Source organism: Capsicum annuum, chromosome 12 (assembly GCF_002878395.1).
Source record: "Capsicum annuum cultivar UCD-10X-F1 chromosome 12, UCD10Xv1.1, whole genome shotgun sequence".
NCBI classification, from domain to species: Eukaryota; Viridiplantae; Streptophyta; class Magnoliopsida; order Solanales; family Solanaceae; genus Capsicum; species Capsicum annuum.
In genome coordinates this window covers 208,299,190-208,311,373 of record NC_061122.1, presented here as the reverse complement: position 1 = coordinate 208,311,373, position 12,184 = coordinate 208,299,190, and the positions used below count along the sequence as shown (strand labels likewise).

At 34.0% G+C, this 12,184-nt stretch overlaps 1 protein-coding gene and 1 long non-coding RNA gene across 2 annotated transcripts; both read left to right on the top strand.

Moving 5' to 3' along the window:
• Positions 1 to 2,971: 2,971 nt before the first annotated feature.
• LOC124889367 lies at positions 2,972 to 6,933 on the top strand. The gene is made up of 3 exons (XR_007048314.1): positions 2,972 to 3,601; positions 4,885 to 4,940; positions 5,793 to 6,933. It is a non-coding gene; the product is annotated as an uncharacterized LOC124889367 (long non-coding RNA).
• A 24-nt stretch (positions 6,934 to 6,957) lies between these two features.
• On the top strand, positions 6,958 to 8,054 carry LOC107848956 (zinc finger BED domain-containing protein RICESLEEPER 2-like). The gene is made up of 2 exons (XM_016693660.2): positions 6,958 to 7,933; positions 8,023 to 8,054. Exons 1-2 carry the CDS (start codon positions 6,958 to 6,960, stop codon positions 8,052 to 8,054), a joined length of 1,008 nt encoding a protein of 335 aa, XP_016549146.2.
• The last annotated feature ends 4,130 nt before the right edge of the window (positions 8,055 to 12,184 follow it).

Sequence of the window (12,184 nt, the reverse complement as noted above, 5' to 3'; positions counted from 1 at the left end):
AACTAGAAATTAGTCCAATCAAGAAAAGACATATCATCAATGACATCTTTTGTAAGCCGGTAGAATGTCGAAAATAAGTGTGAGTAGCTTTTAGAGAGAAAAGACTTCCCTTTGTCATCCACATATATCAACTCCTTATCCGAGGGAATAACTTCGTCATAAAATACCCCATGAACATGAAGGCCTTCGATGTTTCTTACATCCCATAAAGATATGGACAACTCTCCAATAAAAGTAGAAACTGTGTTGGTGGATGGACGCCAATTATCACAGAAGGCGTGGAGCACATTCTCATTATGGTCATACGTGAATAATAAAGCAAAGATGACATCATAAGTCTTGTTGCCCTCCAAGGTCTCCTTATTACGGGCAAGGATGTATATCAAACCTCCCCAAAGCCAGAGGAAGGGCCACACCAACTGCTAAGGCTCCCATTGTGGCTAGGAGAGCTCGCAATAACACTATTTTGATGCGTAGAAGACTTCAAAAGGAGAACTTTTTCAGTCATAATTTAGCTCGAAAAGTTATCTATGACGTCCTTAGTTTCCGTCATTGACCATTCTGTGAGATGGAGGGAAGTTTCCAGCGGCTTTCTAACAAGCGGAAGGCGTCAATCACTGGAGGATGAACTTTCAAAGTGAGGGCTTTGGCATGCGAATCTGATTTGCTTCTCGCAATCTCAAGGCAAGAGTATAGAGTTTCACGGTAATTGAAACAAGTCATTGTTGGGGACCAAAAGCACAGTATGTCATTCCTGAGGATTAATAAGAGAATACAGATTAACTATGAAACACAAGTTGAAAAAAAATAGGAAACAAGAGAACTTGAAGTTAAGTGTAAAAAAAAAGAATGAGTAGCTCGCGATTGCAGTCACGCATTTCATGTTGCAATCGTACAAATTTGAGCGAACAAGAGGCAACAGGCTGCTATGAAAGTTACAGCTACCTGAGGAACAATTTTTTGAGTCAATCGTATCAGGCAAGATCACAGCTTCATACTCCGACAATCAAGCACAGTTGAACACTTTTGTTTGTGTGGCTACCTAGTGCTTTGATGAATTTTTCTCTACAAGAAAAAATATTATATAGAAGTTTTGATAAGAATCTCAATTTCATATATAAGGGAGGTTGTATCAAGATTAGAAGAAAAGAATTCTAGGAATTTCAAATTTCCAAGTAGCTAAAAGAAAATTACCATGTTTGAAAGATTTCTTTGAAAAAAATTAATTATTTTTGAGGACCAAAGGAAAGTTAATATTTTCTTGGTTCAAAAGTTCAATGCAAGAATCTTTACTAACATGCAAGGGGCAGTAAGTTAAGGATGTACACAATATGATCCTATTTCAAATCCATATGGAGGAGCCTCAATATTGTCTAGTGTGTAATGACTTGGACAAATATTAGGGGTCATTGATTTCACGCTTAACTAAGAGAAGAATTTTTGCTATGTGAAAATATGTGGCAAAAACTTTAGACCACTCACAAGCGGCGGTCTACCTATAAGGCACCGACAAGAAACAAATACCTTTAAAAAAAAGAAAAATGAAAACACATTCATAGATACTTCAAGTCTCGTCGTCAAGTTTTGACAAGCCTACAATGTCGACAAGTCTCGAAGTAAGGGGAATTTGTAGACATACAAAATTTCAACGGGTTAAATTCATACAAAATTTGAGTCTAATTCATGATCATTTGGGTTCATTAACTAATTTGGCCCTACAAATTAATTAGTCCGTTTTGTTAAATTCAAGCCCAAGGTCTATTACACTTTGAAGCCCAAGCTTATCAAGTGATGTGGCATCCCAGTCAAATCCAAGACCAATGAGACGCCGCCACATGTACAAATGATGTGAAAATCTCATTCAAATTCAAAAATCAATCAAAAGTCATCAAGTGTTAAAGTGACATATTTCGGCCAATTACAAGCAACCAGGCCTGCTCCCTACAACTATAAATAGGGGGTAACATAACATTCTAGGAGGGGAGGAAAGAGAGGAGACATTCTCAAAAGAGGACTTTGACAAGCATCAGCATTGACTACCAAGTTCTTACAAGGAGCAATCAACGGAGTTCATCTCGAAGATTATTCCAAAAGCGACAAAACACTTATCAACATTCCTAACGACTAAAATACGTCTCTAGGAGTCCAAAGCATCCAATGATTAGAAAAACACGCTACTGAAGGCCCTCAGATCATTTCTAAGTTTAGAAGAGAGGAATCAAGAGAACAACAGAATTGTACTCACAAGATTCATTTAAATAAAATTATTCTTTTTTGTTTATTTTATTTTTTCTTGCAGTTAATTTTCAACACTACGAAAATTTGTTGCGAGCAATATAAAATTACAACATTTATTTTATTTGAATAAAAGACTTTTAAAGTATTTATCTAGGTAATTTTGTCATGTCAAAGTAACAATTATATACTTTCAAATTCATCTATATGAAATCGTATAATTTCGTTACATGAGTAATTATTTTACAAAAAAAATAATAAATAAAGTTAAATTCTAATCAAGGGTTATCTTGAAAATTAATTCAAATGATTAAAATTTTGATTCAAATATCGTTCAGTCTCGAAATAATTTACTCTGAAAAATATTTGTTGATTTTATCAAATCAAAAAGCTCGAGATTAAAGCGGTATTGATTCGTATCGAATTTTAATTTAATTTAGCCGATTTATTAAATTTGACCATAATTGAAATTAAATTGACCACAATTGTAATGCAATTGGCCAATTAATTTTTAATATGATCAAAATTTAAATAAATAGGCTAAGTCCTAATTGAAATTATTTATTAAGTAATCCCTAAAGTTCCCTATTCCCCATTCAGCCAACAGGCCTAATCGCTAATTTCTACCCTTTCCCCATTTTAAAATTGGGCCACAAAAGCAGCCCAAATACCCACTCCAACATTCAGCCATCAACTAAAACACCCTAGCAGCCCAACAACCGACCCGGCCCAACCTCAGCTCCCCCTTTTCTTCAGCAAAACAACGACAACAACACAGCAAACCACCGCACAACAACAGCAAAAGTCAACCCAAAATACAACGGCAAAACCAGAAACAGTGTGCAAGCAGCAACAGCAGCACGTACAACGCCCGCTAACAACAAAAATTCAACACAAACCCCTTAAATCACGCAAACCCCTCTCTCTCCATCTTATCTCTGCAATTTTTAGCTTGATTGTTGACTTTGGAATTCTTTTATTTCTTGCCAAAATCTGATCTAAATCAGGTGTAATAAACTCAAATCCGGATTTTTGGGGTATGTCTTCCCCCACTAGTGTTTTTCTTCAATTTGCTCAATCAATTTGAGAGACCCTGCTCAAAAGGCTATTTGGGGAACTAAAATCAATATTTCCCCTATAAATAGACGTTGAGGGGAAGAAGAAAAAGAAGGGGATTTTAGGGAAAAATTTGGAGGTTCGGGAGGCGCACGCTTCTAACCTCACGCAACCAAAATTCTCAAAGAACACACTCGAAAAAGTTGATTCCGATGAAAGATTAAAATTCTGACGAACCAAAATTGAAACATCGTTGGAAAAGGTCCGGCGTAATAGGCTTGTTCGTCCCAGTATCGCTGCCCAAAAATAGGTAATACTCTCTCTCTACTTTGTTTTGGTAGCTTGCTTTCTTACATACGCATTGGAATTCGAATTGGACATCTTTTTCGAGTTTGGTTTCAAGAAAATTAAACATTTTCTTCAATGTGGTTTAGTGTTGTATATGGGAGTTTAATGGTTTAATGTTGTATATAGAATTATTGGTATATGAAGTGTTCTGTAGTTTAAAGTTGTTTAAAGGGTTGTGGCTTAATGTTGTATATGGGAGCTTGATGTTGTATATGAGATTATTGGCGTATGAAGTGTTCTAAAGTTTAAAGTTGTTTAAAAAAGTTGTGGCTTAATGTTGTATATGGGAGCTTAATGTTGTGTGTAAGATTATTGCTATATGAAATCTTTTGCCAAACATTTGTGAAATTGGTTTTAATGTTTTAGATAAAGTTTTCAACACAATCAGGAAGTAGAAGTGAGTTTTCGGTATTAATGTATGTATTAGTATTGATTTCAATTAAAGTCATGGCACATTTTGTCTCAAGTTTAAAATGAATATCAGAAGAAAAAAAAAAGGGACCATGAACTGCTCAAAGTTATAAAAAATAAAAGGACCTGTAAACAACTAACATGGAGACAAAAAGAACTCTAATTGACTGAGGACTTTAAGAACTCTTGAATTCTTTTTTTTTTTGCCTTTTTCTTTTTGACGTGATTAATTAAAATCAAGACTAAGCTTTAGTTTGTGTTGATAAAAGTCTGCCTAAAAAAATTACTGTGCTGATGAATATCTCCTAGAAAGAATAGCTTCTTCTTGATTTATGATAAGTTGATTAAATTGTTCTTGCCTCAAAATTAGGGCTGTGCAAAAACCGAACCGACCGATAAACCGAACCGATAAAAATACTATTGGGTTATCGATATCCGGTTATTGGGTTATTGATTTGTTATTGGTTTTATAAAAAAAAAATTTGGTTAACCGGTTTGGTTCCGGTTTTGATCTATTGGGTTATCAGTTTAACCGATAACCCAATAAGAATACAGTAAAATTATTATGCTATCCCTATTTAATTTTTTTTTTGGTTTAATTTATCATTTTATTAATAATAAAACTTAATGGCCCAACCCCATTATTCAATAAAATAAAAACCTGTTTCAACTTTCAGCAATCCATTACTCTACCAGGCCCAACCCAAAATAACATATATGGTAATTGATAAGTAGAAAGAGTAGGGTTTCTAAATCAGAAGTTTCCAAATCCACATCTCATCTTTAGTCCTCCACCGCCTCTTACTCTTCTGTTTCCTTTTTTTGTTGCTGTAGCTGATCGATCTTATAGCTTCTCCCTCTTGTTGACCTGCTACTTTCATCTTACTAAGGTACTGACTGAGATTCCCTTGATTATTTACTCTTTGATTCACTCTTTTGGCAAAATCTTAATGTTTTCCTCTCCATTGAGAGGATGTCGTCCCAGAATTGGTCGTGAATTTCTTATATTGTTTTGATGAGAACTGTGATTACTATGAATGAACCCAATTTATGTATGTTTTTGAGAAAAAGAACTATGATGGTTGGAGTCTTGTCAATTTGGCAGGTTCAAACTATTTCGTGGCCAATGATCCCTTTCTGATGGCCATGAGTTTGTGTGATGGGACCGTGGCGTCCTCTTGTTTGTGCCGTGGGGTTATAAATAACATCACAATGTTAATGGCAAAGTTCAAGCTAGTGGTTGCCTCTTTATCTGTTGTGCTTGGTCACCACAAATTCCTGCCAGATTAGTAAATGGTTTAAATATGTCCTTGATGAACCAGAGTATAGTTTTGGTCGACGGAACCGGTTGTTCAGATCGTTTCTATGGTTGAAACACCCACTGTATCCTTGTTCCAAGGGTGACAAAGAATTTAAGTGTTGAAGCTATTAGACTCTTTAATCCTCGATAATGGTTCTTTGGTACATTTTGAATGAAATAATACTTATTTATAACACCACTTATCAAGAAGAGCCCAACATTAAGAAAAAAAATAATGTTCACTTTTAATGTTTTCCCACCAGCCTCTTTTCTTGAAGTATCTTTCTGTTATTAATTTTTTCCTTGCATTTTGTTTATGCCTAAAATTCTTAGTAAAGGATTTGACATGGTTCAAAATAAGGAAATAGATCTCTTATTTTTATTTACTTTGAAAGTATTTCATGATTTGTTGTCTAATTATTGTCTAAATTCTATTTTACAGTGACATATACTAATATACATGGCTGAAAATACTACAACTGATGAGGCAGTGCCAGTGATCCTAGGCAATGAAAGCACTAATTCACATATTGCGCGTCAAACACATTCTGTTCAGACGACGGTAAAGAAAGAAAGAAAGAAAGAAAGAAAAGTCTCGTGCATGGAATCATTTTGAATTATTTGTTGATGAGGAAGGAAATAAGAAATCAAGGTGTAAGCATTGTGGTCAAGATTATTTTGCCGATTCAAATAAAAATGGTACCACGACAATGCTTACTCATTTGTTAACATGTTCAAAGATGCCTCGAAATCAAACTGTTGACAAAAATCAAACCGAAATAGGCTTTCAATCTGTTCAGGGGGGTGTTGCGGGTGATGTTGTTGTTGTTTTGTGGAAATTTGAGCAAGAACAATGTAGGAGAGCTTTATGTCGCTTGGTGACTGTGGATGAACTCCCCTTCAAGTTTGTTGAGAAGGAAGGTTTTAGAAACTTTATGAAAGTAGTGCAACCTCATTTTAAGATTTCTTCTCGTAACACTGTGACATGTGACTGTTTTAAATTATTTGATGAAGAGAAACAAAAGTTGAAGAGGTCTTTTAGAGACGCCCAACAAAGAGTCTGTCTTACCACTGATACTTAGACCTCTTTGCAGCGAATTAATTATATGTGCATCACTGCACATTAGATAGACAGTAAATGGATTATGCACAAGAGAATAATTAACTTTTGTCCAATTACTAGTCACAGAGGTGAAGACATGGCTAATGAGACTAGTAAGTGTTTACGTGATTGGGGCATCGATAAAATTTTTACTATCACAGTTGATAAGTCTAGTTCGAACAACGTGACTGAGAAAGAGTTAGCTAAGATATTCACTAAACGGGGAACCAATTTCATGAATGGAGAACACCTTCATGTAAGGTGTATGGCTCACATTATTAATCTCATTGTCCAAGATGGTTTGAAAGTGACTAGTGTGTCCATTAAAAAGGTTAGAAAAGAAGTGAAATACATAAGGCAGTCCGCTGCAAGGTGTAAGAGGTTCCAAGAATGTTGTGAAGATGTTGATATCAATAGTAAAAAATCGTTATGTTTGGATGTTTCTACGAGGTGGAACTCTACATAGTTGATGTTGAATAGGGCAGTTGAGTGTGAAAATGGGTTGATGAGTTATGTTTATCGTGACATTGGTTTATCACATTACCTTCAGTTTGTTAAGGATGAAGAGGGAACTGTTATCGGTGCATTTTCGAGTGATGACTGGGACCATGTGAAGAAAATTACCAATTTTCTTCAAATTTTTTATGATCTAACCAAAGAAGTATCTGGATCACTCTATGTCACATCAAATTTACACTTTCTTAAAATTTATGAGGTTTCTTGTTATTTGAAGCAGTTGATATCGAGTGACGATGATGGTGATGATCTTTTGGGTAAAATTGCATCGAATATGAAAGAAAAGTTTGATAAGTATTGGGGTAGTCCAAAGAAAATGAATAAGATGATTTTTATTTCATGTGTTCTGGATCCTCGGCACAAATTTGTTTCGGTTGGTTTTGCTCTTCAAATGATGTTTGGGAAAGAAGAAGGACTAATTTTAGAGAGCGGGGTGAAAGACTACGTGAATTTGATGTATGGTGAGTATGTAAAGGCCTTTTCCAAAGATAAAGATAGTCAACATTCTTTATCTTCATCTAGCTCTTTATTTGAAAATTCTAGTTCACTGCCTTCGAGTTCAAGTAGTATTGTTCAATCGATAGGGTCTTTAGGGTCATTCATGGATGATCTAATGAAACATAAAGCTGGAAATACAATAACGGTTAAAACAGAATTGCAAAAGTATCTTGATGAAGCAAATGAAGGTGAAACCAAGAACTTCAACATCTTGTCTTGGTGGAAAATACATTCACCCAGATTTCCTATTCTTGCTGAGATGGCTCGGGATGTGTTATCTATTCCCATTTCAAGCGTGGCATCCGAGTGTGCGTTTAGTACAGGTGGACGTATCTTGGATTCATTTAGGAGTTCATTAACGCCTAAATTGGTGCAAACTCTAGTGTGCCTTCAAGATTGGATTCGGAGTGAATCACAACCTGTTAGTACTGAGGAAGATATAGATGTCCTCGAAAAGCTTGAACAAGGTAAAAATATTCTAATTGTATTAGTTTTGTATTATTATTGTAAATGGTTGTTAACATATTTGTGACTGATTAATATAAATTCTCTGTAGAATTGGTTAATACTAGCATTCTTGGTGATTGACGTGGAGTTGAGATTCTTCTTTTTTGCACTTGAATCTGGGCATCTGATAAGCCACCTATCCTAGCTATAATTTGTTTTAAGTCATGTATTTCCTTTGTTGCCGATGTTTGACATCTGCTATATCATATGGAACACCCCTGATTGTCTAGTGGACTGGTAAGCCACATATTCTATCGTTTGTTAGATTGTCTAGTGGACTGCTCTTCAATTACTGCAAATCATTATAGAGTTTTACCATAGAAAAAGAAAGGAAAAAAATACACAAGAAAGCTTCTGTTAGTGAAGTAATTATACAATTGCAGATAGCTAGGGAGATAGAGATATGGCATTAACATAATACATCCTGCTAAGAATTGCAAAAGAAATTGCTTGCTGACAATATGATTAACTAAGATGAACATCATTAAGTTATCTTTAGTTTTCATCCGTGTACATGTGATGGAAAAAACATTTACAGCTACAAGGGATACACCTTCTCTTCCTAAACTACGTGAGTAGATAGATTCCTAAAAGATACTGAACCTACAGGCAACATTTTGTAACATGGATTCGGCAAGCTGAAAATTAGGACTGCGTTAATCAGGACAATATTGTTGTAACACATCAAAAGTTTACATGGAATAGCATGATACATTCGATACTACATGTCAATGATAGCTAGTATTTGCTTCTTATACTCGAACTGGACCTTGTTAATAGCTTGACAACCTCTTTCATAGAGGGTCTTCTGCTGACATCCTTCTATGTACATCTAAGACCTTGTTATGTGATATGTTGTAGGTTTCTGAGTTTTGGTAAGATCTGGATATTTTCAAAGGCTTGAAGCATTTGAAGATTTTTGGCAAGATCTGGATATTTTCAAAAGCTGGAAGCATTTGAAGAGTTTTGGACTTTGGGAAAGATCTGGATATTTTGAAAAGCTTGAAGAACTAGGATTCGTTTTTTTTTTTTCAACTAACATTAAGTTTGAAGATTTTTGTAAACTAAAACTCATTATGTAGGATTGGGCGGCAACTAAGATTTTATTTTGGTTGTTACTATTTCTATTTTATAAGTATTTTTCTTATTGGTTAAACCGAAAACCGAACCGTTAAGAATCAATAACCGATAAACCGAAAACCGATAACAAATATCTTATTGGTTGGTTATTGGTTTTGCATATTTAAAAATCAAAAACCGATAAATCGAACCGATAACACACAAAATCGAACCGAACCGACCGATGCCCACCCCTACTCAAAATAGATTAATATTCATTATTTGATGTTTTTGTTGATGATTCTCTCCAAAATCATTTACTAATATTTCACCTTTATTTTCGCATGTGACACCCAAATGAGTCCAAATGAACTTCCCTCTTGCATATCCGTTGAGTCAAACTCCCATTTTAAGGTCCCGAAAATGGACTAAAACCTGAGAAACCCGGATGTATACATCGATATACAGTGGTATATAGGGAGTACATAGTGGAATATGAGGAGATGAAATTGGTGTACAGGTGAAAGGCTAGAATATATTCATATATGACTGATATACTGTCGGATATACATCAGATGTACAAGAATACTGGGGAAAAATTTTGCAGTATACAATTGATATAAATTGAAATAATGGACTGAATTCTATGGGATTTAGGCCCAAAAGCTGGCCAGCCCATTCATGGGCCAAAAGGGCCCAATTTTAACCCTTTCTTTATTTCCTACTAGTATACGTACCCGCGCAACTATTATATATTAGTTTAAGATATCGATGTCTTGTCTAAGCTTGTAAAATTGTATTAAATTAAATCAGTATTATTATTATATTATTTCAATATATGTCTATTCTACTACCAATTTAATCAGAACCAAATTGATATGAATAAATACAAAATAGTTAGTTGAAGCCCACAATCTAAATTGATATCTCATTAATTTACCACTATGTGATGCGCGAATTTTTTTTTTAATATTCATCATTTTAATTGCATTCACTGATAATATTTGATATCTCTATACAGATGGGAAGTAATAGCTTCAAAATCGGACATTAATCTTGTAAATTGGCTGCTCTATTTGAATATCATCAAAGAGAATCGTTTTCCAAAATCAGCTTCTATGTGTGGTCAGATAATTTCAACACAATATTTTTTGACAAATAAATTTGTTAAATATAAAGCTTTAGCAATCCTCCTAAAACATAGACAAAAATTAATCAATGACAACTTTTATATTGTTGTATGAATTTGTTAAACATGTTTCATCTTTTCAGAAATCCAAATATATTTGTCTTAATATAAATCAATTGATATTCATCAAAAGTTTACTGTACTTAAAAAGATGATATAACATAGTTCATATTTTTTTGACGGGGTTTACCACTCATTACACACACCTAGAGTGCATTGCATCATAAAAATGGCAACAACTGCTAGCATTGAGGGTGGAGTTCAATGGGAGCCAATGTGCACAACTGAACAGTAAAACCAAATTAGAACACTTATATACAACCAAGAAAGCTACAGTAAAAAATTACTGTAATAATTTGAACTTGAACCCTACGAACTCACTCAAAAGAAGATGTAATTAAATTAAGAAACTATAGAAGATATCCATTTTTTAATATTATTTGTGAAGATTATTTCCAATATGATTTATCATACAAAGTGTCTCTTTCCTCATCATATATAGTTGTAAATTTACATTGATATTTAACCATTGATATCTATAAATTGGGACAAACACATGAAGACCCTCGACATATGCCACCACTCCACCTTTTTTTTTCTAGTAACAACCTGTAGTGTCATTCAGCGCTAAATAATTTAGACCATATAATTAAATGTATATGCATATGATGTGAGATTCCAGCGATAAAATATGATTCTTTAAGAAAACACTTACTCACAGATAGTAGACTTCATAGTTCACTGTTTTACAACTCTAACCTTCTCAACAATTGTTGGAAACTCGGCCTGCAAAGTACACCTATCCTCATATCACTTGGTTGAGAAACCCCTATACTTGATACGCTATTTAGAGTTGTTGCTTCTATACTGCAGGTAAAATACTGATAGGATCACCTGACTTGTCCCTCGTAAAAGCTATTGTGAAGTCGGACAATAAAAACCTTTGACTTTTAGTCAAAAAACACTTGTAAATAGAGAGGAATCAAGTGTGCGATGAATTTCAAAGGACTTAGTTAAAATTTGAAGGGGTCTTCTTACGAAGAGTGTGTTTTAATGAAATTTTATATTTGTTTACTTACTCAGTCAATATGCTAGAAAGAAATGGTTATAATATACAATATAATATTTAAAGGAACAATCTTAACACACCTATCATGTACCACTCTTTATTTACAGTATTCAATAACCGTTCTATCAACAGAATAAACAAATAAGCTCCTACTTTATTTGTCTGAGTGCCTTTTTAAGCATAGACAACATCTCAGGATCAATTCAACAAAGAAAATTAACATAACAGTGATTAATTACTAGATTTTGGAGACAAAATTCAAAACAAAAGTCTAGCAAGTTGATTTGCCATTCATTACCTCACTATCAAAATTAACTCTTTGGAATACTATATACCACCTTGGTAGAGCATTATAAATGGTTGAAACTATAAAGAGACCGTCTAGTTAATAATTAACAAAATAAAGTGCATTTAGCCAAAAATCTTTTTTATTTAGTACAATATCCTCCTTATATTTATATTGATTAATTTTGTATTTACTCCTCTTCCAACATTGTTAAAAATTAATGTCTAGAAATTTTAACTTTTCCCTTTGACCCTTTTAATTTTTCCCCTCTTTTCTTTATCTAACAGAATAAATTTTCAAAATTCGGTTGTTTAGGCATCTTATGTGGCAACATGAAAGCAAAAACAATAAGAAAAATGCATCTTACAACCAGAACGTAAGTTATAAAACATCAAAGAGATTCTAATTTATTTGAGTGTATTTGTTTACCACATTGTGATTCTAAGCTCCTGCCAAAGAAGTTGTGTTGTTCATGAGATCAAATATACTAAGTCGAAGATACTTGAAGGTGGAAGCAATGGTAGATTAGGAGTGCAGACAATTGATGCAGCTTTAGTTGGAGTTTCTATCAACAAAAGCTTCTTCTTACGTATTGTAATCTTTACTAA